The sequence below is a fragment of the Coccinella septempunctata genome, chromosome 5 (assembly GCF_907165205.1).
Source record: "Coccinella septempunctata chromosome 5, icCocSept1.1, whole genome shotgun sequence".
NCBI lineage: Eukaryota > Metazoa > Arthropoda > Insecta > Coleoptera > Coccinellidae > Coccinella > Coccinella septempunctata.
Genome location: NC_058193.1, coordinates 39,272,923 through 39,291,312, shown reverse-complemented (window position 1 = coordinate 39,291,312; position 18,390 = coordinate 39,272,923). Strand labels below are relative to the sequence as shown.

At 38.9% G+C, this 18,390-nt stretch overlaps 2 protein-coding genes across 4 annotated transcripts; both read left to right on the top strand.

Annotated features, from left to right (window-relative positions):
• The first annotated feature begins 590 nt into the window (after window positions 1–590).
• On the top strand, window positions 591–16,483 carry LOC123314326 (protein Skeletor, isoforms B/C). Of its 3 annotated transcripts, none has more exons than XM_044899520.1 (13): window positions 591–772; window positions 9,427–9,567; window positions 10,772–10,953; window positions 11,727–11,889; window positions 12,364–12,623; window positions 14,399–14,498; window positions 14,572–14,756; window positions 14,859–15,234; window positions 15,294–15,527; window positions 15,594–15,787; window positions 15,852–16,076; window positions 16,134–16,277; window positions 16,342–16,483. In XM_044899520.1, exons 1-13 carry the CDS (start codon window positions 721–723, stop codon window positions 16,342–16,344), a joined length of 2,259 nt encoding a protein of 752 aa, XP_044755455.1. In that variant the 5' UTR covers window positions 591–720; the 3' UTR covers window positions 16,345–16,483. The 3 variants fall into 3 exon arrangements, with proteins under 3 accessions (XP_044755455.1, XP_044755454.1, XP_044755456.1); XM_044899519.1 differs by having other exon boundaries at window positions 16,339–16,481; XM_044899521.1 differs by lacking the exons at window positions 14,399–14,498; window positions 14,572–14,756; window positions 14,859–15,234; ... (3 more) ...; window positions 16,134–16,277; window positions 16,342–16,483 and adding an exon at window positions 13,376–14,289 and having other exon boundaries at window positions 605–772.
• LOC123314146 (transcription initiation factor TFIID subunit 12-like) lies at window positions 16,383–18,175 on the top strand. The gene has a single exon (XM_044899267.1). It carries the CDS (start codon window positions 16,383–16,385, stop codon window positions 18,120–18,122), a length of 1,740 nt encoding a protein of 579 aa, XP_044755202.1. The 3' UTR covers window positions 18,123–18,175.
• Window positions 18,176–18,390: the final 215 nt, after the last annotated feature.

Sequence of the window (18,390 nt, the reverse complement as noted above, 5' to 3'; positions counted from 1 at the left end):
TTCGAGAGATGATGTGGCCCTATGGAAATCACAACTCTATACCTACAGCTATCTATAAAAATTCATTCATATATTCTACAGAGTCTTTCTTGAATATCAAACAATATTACATGATTAGAGAAGTGTATTCATTAAATTATTTGTAATTGGAGTAACTATAAATTTTTTTCACGTTCAGGCAATCCTTAAGTACTGAGTATTACATACTACTACACATTGACATCACAAATTGACGACCTCTTCGGTGTGAGTTTATAAAAGAAAGGGTTTAAACATAATATTATGCACAAGGTCTGGGCTTTGCTAGTTGATGATGAGCGAACACTTTATTCTTCAATTTTAGTTTTGCATGTCAACTAACACAACTCTGATCGAAATTTCAAGTTTATCTGGACCTTGAAAGCTCTGGTGTAGTTACAGGAGACATAAACACTCAATTTAGCACCTGAACGAAATCAAACACCCTTGTAGTCGTCCTCCGCTCCTCCATGCAGCATCCCCGGGGGTCCAGCGGATCGACCATCCGAGTAAACTGATATAAAACGTAATTGGTAATCGGTGCCCCCAGGTGAGATAAACGCAGAACGGTAGAAGGGTTACCTAAAACCGTATGCATCGGTGGTTCTTGCAGTTTCACTGCGAACTATCCGCTGTGAGAGAGCGCGTTTCAAGGAATAGAGAGCAAGGTTCACGCGAAATCGAACTTCTTTTATTGTGATCATGGCCGCGGTCCGGCCTGTGCTGGTTTTTGTTTTAATCGGTCTCCTGTCTGGTGAGTACTGCCGAATTTTTACAAAGGACACCTGCCAAACCTAATTTCATTAAAAAAAACAGCCAAAAAGTTTATTTATAGAACTCATGAAAAACTTTTTACAGCTAAATAAACTACTCGAAAGACCAGTGTCAAAAAAAATCGGCTTTTCCCTTAATATAAGACTCTCTTGATTCTTCGATTTTGATATGAATTCTCAAGATTCTTATTTTCATTTAGAGTTTGAACGAAACACTCAAAAACTACTTGAAACCTTGGTGTTTTATTTTGTATATCAACTACTGTTTCTGACTCACTCATGCTGGTTCACCTCAACAAAACTGACGACTATACCATGTAAAATGATAAAAGCTGCCAGATAATAAACCGTTTGTGAAATCTGCTAGGTTTCAATTGAAAATTTTCCATTTTCTCAACAGCAAATTAATGTTTTATTCAGGTGACTGTAATTAACAATAATGAGCCATCATTGTAACACTTGAAAGTGAAGCAAAAAACATTTCCTTCTCCGAACAAGCGGCATCAATTGTTCTTCGATTTTTCATCTACAGGGTACTAAAAATCACTTATATTTGAAGTACCTGAACGAGAGGTGCAAAACGTATGGTGAACTCATTTAATTATTGAATATTTTCCAATGTTTTTCCAATGATTAATATCTGATAAACCAATTGGGGCTTATTGGCTTCAAATCCACAAAAAAACCTCTTCACCAAGCCCTGAAATAGGCTATTTTAATTCCTCCAAATTATTCATATCTCCACCAAAGCCCAAAGTTCTCAGTCCCAGGATTTCTCTTAATTTTTCCGCGTAAATCCCATACTCGCTTAATGAAGAGATGGAAAGAAGCAAGACGAGACGAATTCACAAACTCCGCGAGTCAAAGGACGAGATGAACAGAAATTACAGGATCGTAGAAACCCGCACAGGACACGCCATTTCAATAGTTAACTTCGTCCTCGTGCTCCAGAACGAATGCTCCTGTTTCATTTCCTAATTGAAGTCTCGAACAAAATGGAAGCCATTAATGTAATGCATCTACGCCTATTGAAGAGATATTACGTTACTGATGTTAAATAGATACCCGTTCATTCCTGGCTTCTTACTCACGACCAAGAATGGGAATTATAGTGGTTTTTAAGATTTTCAAAGACTAGTTTTGTTCAGCAGCTGACAATTCAAGGTATGCAGGTTCAAATTATCGGCACTAATCGCTGGAATGGACTGTTAGACTTGTGGTATAATATAGTAATGAGGAGGAAATAGCGTTGCACGATTTATGATCTATTTTCTTATTGTTGTAGTGAATGAGTGAAATGACCTTAATCGGAGATGGAAGGTTAGATCATGCAGGAAATACTTGGGCATTCGTGATCGAAAGAAATCGATTAGAAAGTTTCCTGAAGTCGTGTATCAATTTTAGTGGGATCCAACTTGATGAATTGTCAAAAAAAAAGAATTCGATTGTATGGAATGAAAATTTGAAGATGGCCATCATCCTGTTCGGAAGAAAATGGGTCTCTGGATGATATTTCACTTCTTATACTAATTTCTTCGACCAATATACGATTGTTAAATGTACTTTATCTGGTAACTTTTGGCACTCGCTTTGGTATTTCCAAAATAATGGCTTATGATCATCCTATGACTCCGAAAGTATACCATATTCTTCCGATTCTATTTCATCTCAAAGAACGAAATGTATTTTTGAGGGTCCATGTCTAATGAAAACGCTGTCAATTTTATAGATTCCTTCATTATTTCAGAAGCTCTTCTTTCAAAGCATTGCCAAATTTCTAGAGGGCATTTTAGTGGAACTAACGGTTTCTTTCGTGATCTGCTCCAGAGCGTTTCTATGCGAAATGAACAAAATTCAAAACAACGAACACAACCTCCAAGTGAGTCAAGGAGAGCAAAAAGATTTCATGAATTTTTCATTTCCACGTGGCGTTTGTGAAGGATTGTTTAATGCTTTTACGGAAATAAGTTCCCATCGAGGATTGTCTGATTTTTTAGACACTTGTGTTAATGTATATGAATATATTCATATGGGAAAACGATTATGCTTAAAGATTATTTGTGCTGTCATGGTATATTGATGGTTTTGTTTTCATCATCTTTCAAAGGAATATGACATCAGAAATAGTTAATTTTTCATGGGTTATAGCTTGTTAACTTTGTGTTTTCCATCTCGAATCTTCCTTCTGTAATTCTGGACCGAATATTTTCGTTTTTTTGACATCGAACTGCGAACGGCCAACATAATCCCAGTTTCCCCCATCCCGGTGGCGTTTCATCCCTACCAGCAGAATGCTTTTTACAGAGCCCCCCCTGTTTACCCATGGACTAGACACAAATATCATCGTGTTGACTTATCGAAGCTGAAAAAAAAAGAACTCGGAGGCAGTGAAGAACGAAGGGCACATAATCAGACTGCAGATTAACCATTGTTGTTGATTCTAGCTCCGTTTTTCGGACGGAAGTTTGACGTAGAAAAAAATTTAATATTGCCCGTTCCGAGGAATTATGAAACGAGAAGATATAGGGGAAAGTTTCCAGGGGGGGGTGGTGAGTTTTCTAAATTTTTTCCTGATTCGTCAATAGTTTGGTCTTCGAATTACACAACATCAAAGTTGACTCTGTTCTGGGTTTACACGTTAGAAAATTATGTCTTCTTTTTTATGGGGCTTCTCCAGTGAGCTGTCCTGAGGCTGTACTAAGGTGTCTATGATGTTTCGAATAATTGATGATCATTGCTTTACGAATTTTTGACTATGGGTACTTTGTAAGAATCATCTAGATCCCAGGGCTGATAAATTAGGATATATTTCATTCCCCTTCCAAATCAACCCCTAATTGAGGTATCCCAGCGAATTTTTTAATATTGTCAAGGTCCTACTTCTGCAGATTAGCCTTGCCTGTTTCTTATTTTTCCCTCGTCAAACTCTCGAACGAAGAGGCAGATTCCAACCAGGCAGACAGTCACAATAAACCGGAGAAATCAACAGAATCGGGTAATCATCAAGAAACGCTCCGTACGAACGCAAGATTCTTCTCGAGGAACGACAAACATAGCTCGGCCGCAACAAATTGGAACAATATGGACGTATTGACTTTCCCGAGCAGCCCAATCATACCAATTTGTCTAATTGCCGGAAACGCCGGGACGGGGTGGAAAGGAAACCGAAAAATTTTCATCAATTCCGCTGATTACTGGTCTCTGCCACACAATCGAGAGGCGTCCGACACTTTATCCTTCCGAACCTGAACGATGGCGTCCCACAAAAGAAGAGTCATTAGGAAAATGAAGAAAAGTTGCGGGATTATAACTGGAGTGAGGCTCTTTGGTTCGAGGCCCGTGGGAGGAAAGAACTATACGTAGGGATCGTGGCTCGATTTTTCAGATGGTGTAATGCGATGCTGGAAGTTTGGTTTTGCCACTGGATGGCATAAAAAGTAGTCTAATTTGTGTTCTATCTCATACAATTGGGGATTTTCAATTGGAAGATATGGGAATCTGAATTATGCCTTCAGAGTTGCTGTTTGTATCTTTGTTGATTCAACTAAGGCTTCTGATAAACTTCCACACAAGAAATCTTGGTGACGTTGGATATATTTCGTTCCAAATGTGAATCTTATGGTTTCTGATCCTTTTTCCTACTAAAATGATCCACAAGTTCAGATATAAATACGAGGAGTACCAGAGCAGTCTAGAGAGAGGCATCTGAAGGTCTGCTGACCAAAGCTGCCCTGGAAAGTGTCCGTTGGTAAACAGTTTTAAAGTTTGGACGCTTTAAGTACTTCAAGGTGAGATTCAGTTGTTCTGCGAGTTCTTCTTACATGCTTTTCAAGTCGTGGCATAATATAAGTCAGCTCCAAAGTATATTGGCCAAGGAAGACAGTGGAAGATCTTTCAAACTTCAGGAAAAGGTTGATTAGAACTGGAGCTGGATGAACAGAAAACAAGCCACTTCTATGGGAGGAATTGCCGAGTGTGGAGTTCCTCGGGGAAATGTTTTTGGGCCAGTACCATTCTAAATCTACATAGATGAATTCAGCCCTCCTTTGGTCGATGTTTCCCAGATGAAAATGCGGGTTTTCATGCTGATGAAACATGGAAAAAACCAACAGGTAACAGCTGAAATGATTTTTAGATAATCCTAGAGCTTTCAATGGAGAAATAGCCCTGAAAATAGTTGTTAATTTCTAGGACATCATAATCAATGGAAGGATCATCTCAATAATTTTGAGTTGATGAGAGGGTGAGATTTCTAGAAGGATAATCCTATGACGTCGAAGAAGAGATATCTGAAATCCTAGGGTTATATCTCAGTGTCAAACTCTGTTTAACAATAAGGAAGGTTTCTTTGATGAGGAGGATTTTATTAATGATAAATTGGTAACGAAAAGTGGTTGGCTGATTTCAATTTCATTTCAATCGCTATCAATCCACGAGTTGGAAGAACAACAACATGAGTTTCATCCCTGGCTTTGTTGGAAGCAACCGCAGCTGTTTCTTCGGGATACAAATCTTCCCCCGTAAGAAAAACCGCGCAAACCAAACTTCTTTTCGCCGGGTTCCGCTTCCGAATAATGGCCAAACTCGAACTGTCGAAGTGAAACGTAATAACGAGGAAGAGCAAAGTTCCATATTGTTACGTACGAGCAAGTTTCCGAGGGTAGCTCCGAGTCAAGGAGATTAGGTCGTCCTTATCGCGTTCTGTTGTTATTTTCAGCCTTTGGTGTAACTTTTCGCATTGTCGTCCCGTCTTTGTCTACGCCCCTGGCTGCCTCGACGGAGGAGCGTTGATAAGCCGTTGAAAAATCGTCGGTTGCGCTTTTGATTAAAGTTATTCTAGATATAGTTGAAAGTCTACGAGTTGAACGGTTGCTTCTGGAATATTTCCCCGAGTTTCTCTTGGAATCTATCGATTTCCTTTCATCGATAGTCTTTTATTATTCAACGAGTCTGTAATGAATGCTTGAACTAATGAAAATGGAGTTTGCAATGGAAGGCTGTGACAAGGTGATTTTCCTATGGCTATACCTAGTATTTCTTCACAAACCTTTTAGGGCTTTCACTCCCTAAAAGGTTTGTGAAGAGATGCAAAATCCTCCCAAAATAAGTTTCAATCGATATACCTAGTATTCATCCAAAGTTTTAAAACGTAAAGCTTGGTAAAGAAGGTTTAATTTTTTTTCTCAGCTTGATGCCAATCTCGAACCCGAAAATTCACAGCAATCTGCTTCGAGTCTTTTATCGAAAACTTGATTGATGCCTTAGACAATTATGTTCATGTAAGAAGTGAAAGGCATAGTCGATGATCCTAAAATGAACTTTCAAAGTAGGTAAATATGCCTGATGTAGGTGGTATCAGCTCACTGGCGTCCGCATGGGGGCTGGGTGTTACACTACTCAAGAATTGATAGGAATCACGTATGAATTTCTCTTTATTCCTGGCTTTTGCAAAGTTATCTGGAACATCTGTCCTTTTTTAATATTTCAAGTTGATTTTATCATATTTTTACTTTATCAGTTTTTGGCAATGTATTTCAAACTCTGAAAAGGTCGATACTCAAAGATCCTTCACTCATATACTGCACAATATCCTGTTAATTAATTCGAATCCCCAAAATCCCAACCTGGTGTTTTGATAATACTCAAAATTCCTCTGTGGTGGACGGAACAAAGACAAATATGAAGCATAAATCTGAGCAAACAGTCATGAATCAGGCAGAACATACATTAGTTTTTAACGACTCCACATCTTTTTATGGTACACATATGCATGATATTGATTCCAGGAAATAAATTCTGCACCCCATTCGATTACACTCGTTCGATCAAAGTTGACGCATGTCATTGTTCAAAATGACAATTCGAATTTCATTGGAAACATAGAAAGGGATAACATGCAACCCAAAGATTATAGAGTAGAAAGATAGGAAACGCCCTCATATCGCTAGTACTAAAAACCGACTACATTTTGGCCAGTGAAAACACATTTGACAATGAGATGGCGCTGAAAACGTATTATCGATACAAAAAAACTGCTTAATAACAGTTTTCTCTTTTATAATTGATGGGCGAATTCTATTCCTCGTATTCAATTTCAATATTGACCTTGTTGAGACCAGAAAACAAACATCCTGAGCGCCAAAACGAAAGGATGGTTTTGTTTTGTGACCAGGATGTTAGTTTTCACCTGAACATTGTTTGAAATCGATTGGTATCAATGAAATACGCTGTTGGATGTGATAAATTTTTATTTGAAATCTATAAAAAATTTACAAAAATTTGAAATTATGGACAACGAATAGAGCTTTGACTAAGATACAAGAGTACTTGGTTATCTGCTATAGTTACGTGAAAGGTGTTTTTTCTGTGAAAAAGTTTCGAATTAATAAATTGAGTTGAATTTTTACAATTTATATCAGAAATTGATATGAACCAATATTCAATTTACCGTCATATGATACATATTTCCGTTACTTACATATTATTTACAAAATTTTCAGAACCACAATTGAAAAAATCCTTACAGAGCCTTACAAGCCTTGTATTCAAGCCCGTCGTATAACTTCTTCATGCTTTTTCATGATTTCTTCATGGTATGGCCTCTTTATGACACAATATACAAATTGATTGACGAATGAACACTCACAGAAGGTTTCATAAAACTTTGACTTTCCAAACAACAATTTGATAGTCACCCGATTCCCGAATCGAAATCCATGAAACTTTTGCATTTCTGAATATATTGAAGGCAATTGAGAATCTTTGAATGGACATGTAAAAGTCATAATTTCCCCTAAATGAGCACTTCATGTAAGGGATGCTTCCTGCATACAACAATTCACGTGGATAAACAGTTCTCAATCGACTTGCAGTAAAATGTTCATTACACATGGTGTAGTCAGTAGTGTTTGCAGGACTTTACGCCCTGAAAATTTTATCCACTTCGTAGCACTGAAAACAAAAATCAATGAATGACCGAGTCACATGTTACCAGTTAATACTTACATTCCAATTTTCCTTAGTAAAATTCGTTTTATTTGATCCACAGTTCTTCACCATACAATAATTTTCGAACGATATTCTGAGGTTTTCGCCAAGAAATTAGACAACAATTTCAATAATCAGCAACTAGAACGGGCTCAAAAAACAAAAGGCGATACGAGGTTGTCTATGGATACGAGAATCAAAACATTCAAAACCGGTTTGATCGAAATGGCCATCTGACTCTGACATCTCGCAAAATTTCATATGTCCCTCGAATTAAAATTTCAACCAGTCTTAGAGCCTTAAAAACACATTTGAAACACAGATGGCGCTCACATCACTCTAGTCGCTTCGTTTCCTATCTTTCTAATCTATAATCTTTGATGCAACCATGTATCATCACCTACACTTAATTCACTGAACTTTTCTGGAAAAGGATTGTTTCCTCAAAATAGGTTATTATCTAGGAATAGCACTGGATTCAACTGAAAGGATGGAGAAGAGATAGTTTTTCTACTCGAAAACTGCATTGTTTGTGTATTAAGTAACACAAATCCTGTTTGGCAGTGTTGCTATAGACATAAGTCTATCAATTTTCCCTATTGAATTCATATTGTTCCATATTCATTCACACAGTTCTTTCTTGTTTCTCTATATGAATTAAGAAACCGATTTTTTCCACGCACTCAAAAAATAACGATCAGTTACAATCAATCAAACTTTCCCATCTTAAAGCCAGCCATATTATTTAGTTGAGCAATGAATCATAATGGATTAATATAATAACACGACCACTCAAGTCGCTTATTAAACTGTTTCTATGTCTTATTGTTTTCGCCAGCAGGATTGGCTCTTGAAAAAGCTCAATAAACCGTCTGAACGAGGTTGATGATTTCCTCCGCAGATATAAGAAACAGTAATCAGGTCAGAGCTGATTTCAATTCGTTTTATTATCCACCATAATAAACTTCAAGTTTATTACAGGGAAAAAAACTGCTCTAGATTTCATTTTTGTCTAGAAGGCAGGAAAGCAAAATGAGTTGGTTTTACCTCGATTCGTATAATGAGGAATTCTTTATGACTTAGTTATAAAGGGATATGCAGGAAGTGGGAGAGCGATGATAATGTTTTACTAGGCATTTTTCACGAAACGAGGTTTGTGGAATATCATAAATTTCAGCACAAGGTCCATAATCTTCAATAATAAACCAATACATCGTTAGGATTTTTCGAAAACACTTGGAGATACCTGAAACTCCATTTGGGAATTGAAATTAAGGAACTAAATTGTTAGTCTTCACTTGTACCAATCTATATCGAGCATACTCTCAAGAATATACGCATAAAATTCTTCGATAAACTTTCTCTTCGAAGTATAGCGCCCCCAAGTTGGAGTGCTTCTTCCTCGATAATTCGAATCCGACTTCCAACAACTTATCCACGAAATTTCCCATCAATCGATGCAGATTGGTCTCCCTAATGTACTCCACACTTTTCCAACAATTCTTAAGAATGCTTCCGCCGCTCTAGACCAATTTCCCAAATGTTCGAAGCAGGGTCACCCGATGCGATCGATGTGGCCGGCCGGCTTGGGATTTGCAGGAATGCCACCCTTAAACTTATTAATTAATTGTCCCTTCTTTACTTTCAGGGGAAGTCAGCAGCGTCCAATATTTCGGAAAATTGATTGGAAAACTTTCGGAGCTTCATCATGGGGTTTCTGGGGAAGTCTACGCCGTCGACAGCAGAACATTGTACATCAAGGATTTCACCTATGACGGTCAAGGTCCAGGTGAGGAAATGAAAACTTTTTTACACGAAAAGATAATTTCACATGAATGATGGGAGATTAGATACAGATAAGGCATTTAAAGCACGTAATGACAATCATATCCTACTAGTGGGAAATCACAATAAAGTTATGTTTTTATTAGCGTTAGTCTGATAGAATGAAGTTCACTTTGGAATTCCAATCTGTTGAATAATTATTAGAGCTATTGAGAAAGAGTTTCTCACATTTGAGGTTGTAGAAGTAAAAGTAATATCTTCAAGAGAGCCCTGAGTGAAATATCTTCAACTTTTTCTAAAAAAAGCTTCATTCCCAGACTCATAATTTCCTCATCGAGTATGAACCTAAATTTCAGGCATTCCAGAACGTGGAAACGAGCAAAAAGTGCTATAAATATTCTCATTGAAGCTGTTTCCACCGAAATCATCCCTCTGAAATAGATCAACATTTTTTCATTAGCGAGATCAAACGGAGATTTCAAACATTAAAGTTAATTAAAGGAAGAAAAAGGGAAATTTAGAACTCTCCACAAAAAGTTGTATAACTCCGGTTGGAATTTGCAATTAGTTCTCATTTCCTGCAGTCGAAGTTATGATATTTGGAAATGGCTGTTCGTCAAAAGTAAATTGGAAATTGCTCTCGCTAATTTGGGTTTTTGCCGCAGAAACATGTGGGGGCTGGCTTCAAAAATCCGCTTGAAATTGCCATTTTATCAGTACGCTGACATTCGAGAATATCCCTCAAAGATCTATACAGTTTACTCTATGAATACTCTCTCAATCTGTTGGATATGGAAATACCATAGAGATGATATGAATTACGAAACAAGTTAGGAATAGACCATATACGATAATTTTCAATCTCGTATTCTGAAAAAGTACAAACTACGGCTACCTTTGAAGTTAAAACTGTTGAGTTATTTTTATATTATTACTTTTTCAGTTCAAAATTGTCAATTCACTGAACTCCCTTTATTGTCATACATAGATAATTCATTTTATCTGTTCGTAATACATGTATTTTCTATTCTCAATTAACTAACTACCACTCTGTCCTTTAGTCATTTTTTATTTGTGTCTTGAGTCTTCCAAAAGCGACAGAGGAGTACTTAGTGTCATTTGTTACATAACAAAATATCGGACATGGATGAAAACTAGGGTGATTATAAAGAACTCTACTCGTTTATTTAAGAAATGGATTTTTTCAGCCGCTTACTTCTACGCTGGCAATACCCGCACTCCTGGAAATTCAGGGTTCCGCCTGAGGGATGAAAAGGGAAGCGGAGAAGTCATAAGAAGGTACAGAAAGGAAGGTGTGACACTGTCGTTACCAGAGGGCAAGACCTTGAACAATATCAAGATCTTCTACGTGTGGTGTGAAGAATTCGCGGTAAGTTCGTGTTTGTGTGAATTTGTCGCCATCGTAGATAAGGGAGATAGATTGTGATGTATGTGAGAAGTCGTGGCAATATTGAGTTTGTTCACGGAAGAAGATAGAAACTTTTTTTGCTATTATACGACTTTCGGTATATTGTTGAGCCTGCTTTTAATAGTGGGTACAAACCATCCCTATTAACTTGCAACCTATTCTACACATACTTAATCGAAAAGATGGTTTTTCTGGAACCCAATTGAAATACTGACTGCTCACTGTGAAGCTCTGTATATTGGCCGATTAGGATTCGCTTCATAACTCAGGGTTCAGCTGGATAACGTTAAAATTTATCCTCTAGACTAGGTCCGGAAGATAAGGATTCTCAACTTGGTTGGATCATTATGGAATTCTAAACTCGTGTCTTATTAATTGGTACATCGAGATTGGAAGAGTCCGGAAGGGGGACGGGACAGAGGATTGATTTTCCACGATTTCGCTACAAGTTTTCCAATTAATACGGAGAGCTGGAGTGGAAAAGACAGACTGCAAGTGGAAGAAGAGAATTTTGGTGTGTCCGTCCGAAATAAATCAATGAACGAACTTTTTTTAATGGCTGTTGCTTCAATCAACGGTCTGAACTGAATATACAGAGCTTGACTTTCGAAGTAGACGGAAATTTGATAAAATGGTTCAGAGTTTCAGGGGATGATAACTCCGCCACCTCGAATATGGGATGTTTTATTATTTTGTTTTCCACGTTCAATCTCCACAGTCCATTTTTATTACAGGTGAACTTCGGCGACGTAAAAATCCCAAGAAACTTCGACTACCCTCGACCCGTGAAGGTAGACCAGCTCCAGGGGGTTCACGGCGTTTCATCGGATAACGTGGTGATTGTAGACGCCCAAACTTTGCTAATCCCGAACTTCTCATATGACGGCGAAGCACCTGGTGAGTACATCCTTCAAGGAGCCTAAACTATCCAAGATGAAGATGCGCGCCTCTTGTTCAACTTCGAAACAATATGTTCAGTGTATCGCCTCTATACGGAAGTGCAAACTTTGCTTTGTTGGGGCTTTAGGAAACTATTTGCTATTTGCTTTATTCCGGTTAGGCTTCGGCCATATGTAGGGCGAGTAATTGGAGCGTGGGTTATAAGGGAGAATGTTTCGCTTATTTGGGATAGTTTTCCTAGATAGGATGGGGGTTTGTTCCACAATTTGGAGTCATTTTCGAAGACCACGATACTGATACGTAATATAGGAAGATGAAGTCTTTAATTTCTAATAGTTACTAAGCTGCAGTAAGTTGAGAATGCTAAAACGTCGATGTTTACTCAATTTTTCAATCAGCTGTTTTGTTTGATCAGTAACATACAAGTTCGTTGTTCGATTAAGACAAAACCCAATACATATATCTTTCCAGATGCGAAATTCTGGGTTGGGCGAGGTTCAAAACCATCTCCGCAAGGTACAAGGATTCCGGACGAAAATGGCAAAGAGAAACCTTTGAGACGATACGACAGAAAGACTATTGTACTTACTCTACCCGGAGATCTCACCGTGTTCGAGATAGGTCATTTTGGAGTATGGTGCGAGGCTTTCACTGTCGATTTCGGTCATATTCTGATTCCTCAGAACCTCAACGTGCCACCCTCTTTGAAGATGCTAGGAGTCAGTCCTCAGGTAAGGCAGCTCGAAAAATAAGTAAACTTTTTCATTCAAACTTAGCGGAGACTGTGGAGTAATGAATTTTTTCATTCAACATAAAAAATCCACAAAGTTAGATGTTTTTAGTGCTGGAGAGTGATAGGTACTTAAATTTCGTTCTCTCGCAATATGAAAACTATAAGGTAGAATGAAAGAAGATTTGAAATGTGAGAGTTCGAAGTGTTGGTGAAAATCAGCAATATGCAATAAGTTTTTTGATGTCAGATTTTCAGAAAATTCATATTTCGCTTTACCCTTTTCATTTTAACATTACCCCAACTGTCATAAGGGGCACTAGGGAATTAGTAAAGTTCACTGGGACCAACACGAAACTCAGAACGTTACAAAGGCAACATCTCCTGGGCATAAAACATACGGTATTGTTACCCTGGGAAAACCGGATATGAGGGTTATCACACTTCCGGTAAAATTATATCATTACTTCACCCCTCCCATAAAGCGAGAGTACCAAATTTTACAACCAGAATGAAGCAGAGATTGCAAGGGTGTTCGTAATGGTTTATTTCCCACCAAATTTCTGTCCTGCGCGGGCATAAATGAATTGCATTAAAGAACCCCTTCACGATAAAACTTCGCCTGAGTTGGGATACCCACTTATATCGTTCTCGTGTAAAGAAAATGGAAACCCCTTAGGCCTAGGTTAGGTGATTTTGATCACAATAACTTTCACATAGACACCCCTCTATATAATGTGTCTGTTGTTACAGAAGAATCATCAGCAACAAGACAACACGAGGAGAGGGGTGTCTAGACCCCATAACCAAATCGGGGGTAACGTAGAAGCGACTACCTATCGCCCAAGGGGTTTTCATTTCTTGGCCAATCGGAGGTCAGACCAAGGAGTCCAACAGCACGAACTGTTCCATAGGGACATATCTCAGCTGACAAACCAGAACAGCGTGGTGCAAAACGTTCCACCGCAACATCAGAGGAGTTTCCAGCAGCATTACATCCCTTTGAACAATGATCAGGATCGGTTTAGGCAGATTCAAGCGCAACAAAGCGTAGAAAATAGCGTGCATCAGAATTACATACAACCTGCTCAACAGTATTCGCAAATACCTCAGCACATACCCTTCCAAAATCAATATTTCCAACAAAACCAAGTGGTGCGACAGCCAATGCCTTATCTACCATTCAATTCTCAATATCAGGGTGATTTCAATTCGAGAAACGCGAGGGAACAGCAGCTTATACAGAATCTGAACAGGCAGCACAATAGATTTAGTGTAGCTAATCCAAATGCTTACTTACCACTACAGTAATATTTCGAATTTCCTCGTTCGATGATCTTGCCATGAAATATTTCAAATCACGCTGTTAATAAACCTAAAATGCTTCGACAAATACCAAAAACTAGTTGAATTATCTTCAATGGAAAAATCGATTAGGTGGTAAAAGTTTTTCGAGATGATAACTGCTCCTTCCCTTGTTCTCGTACCTCATGCCAAAAATTTCATTCTATTCGGAGGGATAGATGAAAAGTGAAATTGTATTCGAAAAGCCAGTTTTTGAATGGGTTCTTTATTTTTATATTAAATTATTTTTGTAGAGAAAATATCAGTATTTATTTTATATAGTATATTTTTACAATCTAATGAAATAAAATGCTTTGAAGAAATGTTTTTATGATTCATTCCTTCCAAATGGATTAGTTCGTGATTCTATCGAAGCTCAAGTATTTCAAGCTTTACCTCTAGTAGTCTCATATACCTGCGATTTTTTTGCAGTCAAAACTTAACTGTGAAGTTTTGCAAGATTCTACTGCATTCGAAGTGAGATGGGCTATGGCAGGAGAAAGCATAATTGTGCAGTTAGTTGCTAAGATAGGTAAGAAAAACGTTTCTAACCGATTTCGAAGACACGTGAATGTTCAAAACATGATATGTTTAAAATTCTAAAGATAATGGAGAATACATGTCCTTCGGCGTGTCTGGAGATGAAAGTGGAAGTGTCATGATCAATGGAGATGTGGCTGTAGCCTGGATCGATAAGGAAACTCTGAAAGGCCATGCTGTAGATTACTACCTCAAGGATAAATCACAGTGTTCTGGGCCTACAGGCTCCTGCCCAGATAGCAGATTCAGGGTAGGGAAACAAACCTAGTTAATACACTTTTCAATTGTCATCCGTCAAAAATGACAGCTCCCAGTATGACAGCTGACAATTAAAAATGAAACCTAATTCCAGGAAAACTCCGACAGCATACGGATGTTGAATGCAGCCCAAGTAAACGGCTACTCCATCGTGACCTACCAACGTCCCTTAAGAGCAGATGACGAATACGACCAGCCGATCCACTCCAACCAATCGACGCCCATCATTTGGGCCATTGGCCCCCTGAATCAGAGAAACGAAGTGTCCTTCCACAGCGAATACCTGAAGACCGATAAATTCATACATTTCGGACGTAGTCCCAAATGGAATTGCCCAGCTCCAGAAGTGGAGCAGCCCATGAAGCCAAAGACGACTCAGGATGAGGATGAGGAGGAAGCTGTGACCCCTTCCAGGTCCAGAAACAACGAAAGGAGGAGGGGGTCTAATAATAGGGGCAATCCGGTTAGAGGTTAGTGGGGATGGTTTGAAATAAGGAAAAAACTAAAGGTGATCTCTTGTTTATTTTAGAATCTGAAGGTTCGGAATCAGAAAGGGTGGCTTCTAGGTTCGAACAATCAAGTAAAAGAGGTTCGAACAAAAACTCAGACGAAAATTCTAGAAGAAATATACCAACTCCAGCACCTGCTTCCAAGAAGGATGCTTGGACCATACCTCCGATCCAGTGTTATGAACCAGATGATGGAGTGTTTTATGCCCAGATGGGACCAACTGGAGGCAAGAGGGGTTATCCTGCTATCACTGGTGAGTCGCAGTGTCAGAATTGGTTGAGTTTGTTCATCTTCTGACTCATTTTCGACCATTTAACAGGTCACGTGGGCTGGGGAATATCGTGGTACATCAACGGCCTCCTCATCCCAGAAATAAATGTTGTCAGAGGAAAAACCTACACGTTTGTGATTGAAGGAGGTCTCGACCCTAACGTCCCAGCAAAATACCACCCATTCTACATAACAGATGATCCAGTTGGTGGTTATGAACATCAGAGTGCTGAAGATAAGAAGGTATATGCTAGAAATAACCTTAATGTTTCCAGACCAACTCTAGATATATAACTCTCTCCTTCAGAAAATAAGAATTTTCGCTGGGGCCCAACAAGACAAAGATGGAAACGTATATCCGACAGGCACAGGAAGGTTGTGTCATTGGACCCAAAAAGGAGATATGGAAGCGGAAGATTTCGCTTCTTTCGGTGCTTACCAACGTACTTTAGAATTGAAGTGCGACCAAGGGGAACCTGGAGTGATTCAGTGGACTCCTGATGATAATACACCGGATACAGTGTACTATCAGGTAGGGTAGCTTAATGTATAAACGACTACCATAAGTCATTCGAAATTTCTTTTCCAGTGCTTCACCCACAGATATTTGGGTTGGAAGATCAACGTTCTAGATTCTTGCGATGAACAACCAGCAGCTAGTGAGACAAGAATCATATCCGTTCCTTCTCCATTCGATCAAGAAGAGAACTATGAAAAAAATGGCGAAACAATGGTAACATCTAACAGTTTTACTTATGAGGACGTAGAAGATAAAGTTGCATCTAAAATTTCAGCAGTAAAGGACGACATACTTACCTTTCCCGACAAACACTCAAAGATGATACGAAACGACTACTACCCGAACCCCCAAAATTTCTATTTCAATCGGAATATGTTCCAAGCAAACAATCCTCCCATTCAACAAAATCCCTACGTTCAAAACTTTCATTCGAACTCTTATATGATGCCGTACCCTCCCTACCAGCCTCAATACCAAACATTCAGACCAAGCCCTCTGATCTACACCGGATTAGAAGAGTTAGGTGGACTTCCGGGTTCAACTGTCACGTCTGTCACTCCTACAACCATTTCGACTTCCACGACAACCTCAACCACTACTACAAGCACAACGACTCCAAGTCCCCCCCCTTCGACCACTTCCGTTACTACTACAACTACCTCGCAACATCCCTTATCAGAAGTAGCCTCTCACAATGCTCCTAATAAAACCATCGTCATTTCCTTCACTAAAAACCAACAACGACAGCCTGTTAGAAGCTACATTCAGGTAGCTCTGGTAAGACCTTCATTCCATCGCAATTTTAACCCCATCAACCATCAGAAACCAATCGTTCACCCCGCTTCTTCACATCATCATCATATATCCACCATCAACTCAAACATTAAAGCATCATTTCGCCTTAAAAGACCTAACATAAATTCACCATTCATGATGCAGAAACAAAGATCGAATGCTCAACTAACCAATCAGCCATCCAGCGTTATCATTTTAACTCCACAGGTTAGACTTGTTACAAAATCACCACATAGATTACCATCATCGGCGACGGTCATTAAAGATCATAATTCTGCGATTAACATTTCTCCGCTCAAGAAGACTGAAACTGCTCCTGCATTGTCCCGTAGTGGACCGGACTCCTCGAAAGAAATAAACCAAGTAATCTACCCTACGAGACACACAATTCTAAACCAATCAAGTTCAGGTTTTCATCCAGGCAACATTAAAATAGAGGAGGGTTTCACTCCAATCTTGGAAAGGAGCGACACGATGATATATAATGGATCAGAAAACGATAACTCCTTGGAGAATTCGTTAATACATAACAGTCCATCATTCGAACTCTACACGAAAGGTAAAAAGTCTAAAAGAACGATTAAAAGATCGCAGCCGAATTACTTCAAGGTGAGGGTAAAATTTGCTAGAGATCTCAGGGATGTCAGTGAGGATCATGACGCGGAAGAATCATCGAATAGAGAAATTTACTATCTGCCACCGGACAATCAGAAACATGCGCCTCTAAGCAGTATAAGTCAACCCAGCAATATTGATATCATCCCTGAAGAGTCAGATCTGGATGAAGAGACCGCTCCTGACGTAGTTGTGACATACGATGGAAAAAGAGTGTCTGGAGCTAGCCTAACAGCCAAACTAGCTGACTCCATGCGAACCTTAAACACTAAATCGCTGAGAACATCCGAGTTCATCAGAACTAGACCACAATCCGTCCCTTTCAAAGGAGAACTACCCCCTCTGGACGACCTCAAACCGCCTGAATTGTACCAGAGGGCAACCCTGAATAGGAATTTGGACGTTCCATTCTTACATGACGCAGGTTCGAATGGTCGTTCCAAACCAGCTTCTACTAAGCTTTCTTTGGTCCAAAATGATTCTAGGAAGAGAACTGACAGGGAATTCAGAAGAAAAAGAAGTCCACACCACACACCCGAACATACAAGGCAACAGAATGAGGAAAAGTCGAAAGATTCGAGTACCACATTAGTCCCATGTTCATTAGTATTATTAGTTGTTTTAGTTCAAGCATTGTTATTTATTTGAAGTGTTTTCGTTTCGTTCAAATACTTATTTTGTAAATAAAAAATCTGTTGGTAGAGAGTTGATATTTCTCGCTCCAAGCATCTATCCCTGGATCTTCGGGGATAAAGTGAATATGTTTAAAACGAGTTGGGAGGTACTTATGAAACTCTTGCAGTCTAGTCATCCATGATGCATTCACGTTCATCTATGGAATTCACAAAAAAAATCTAAACTCTGTGTTGATTATTTGTTCTCTATGTTCCAAGGACTTCTTCTGTCACTTTGATGT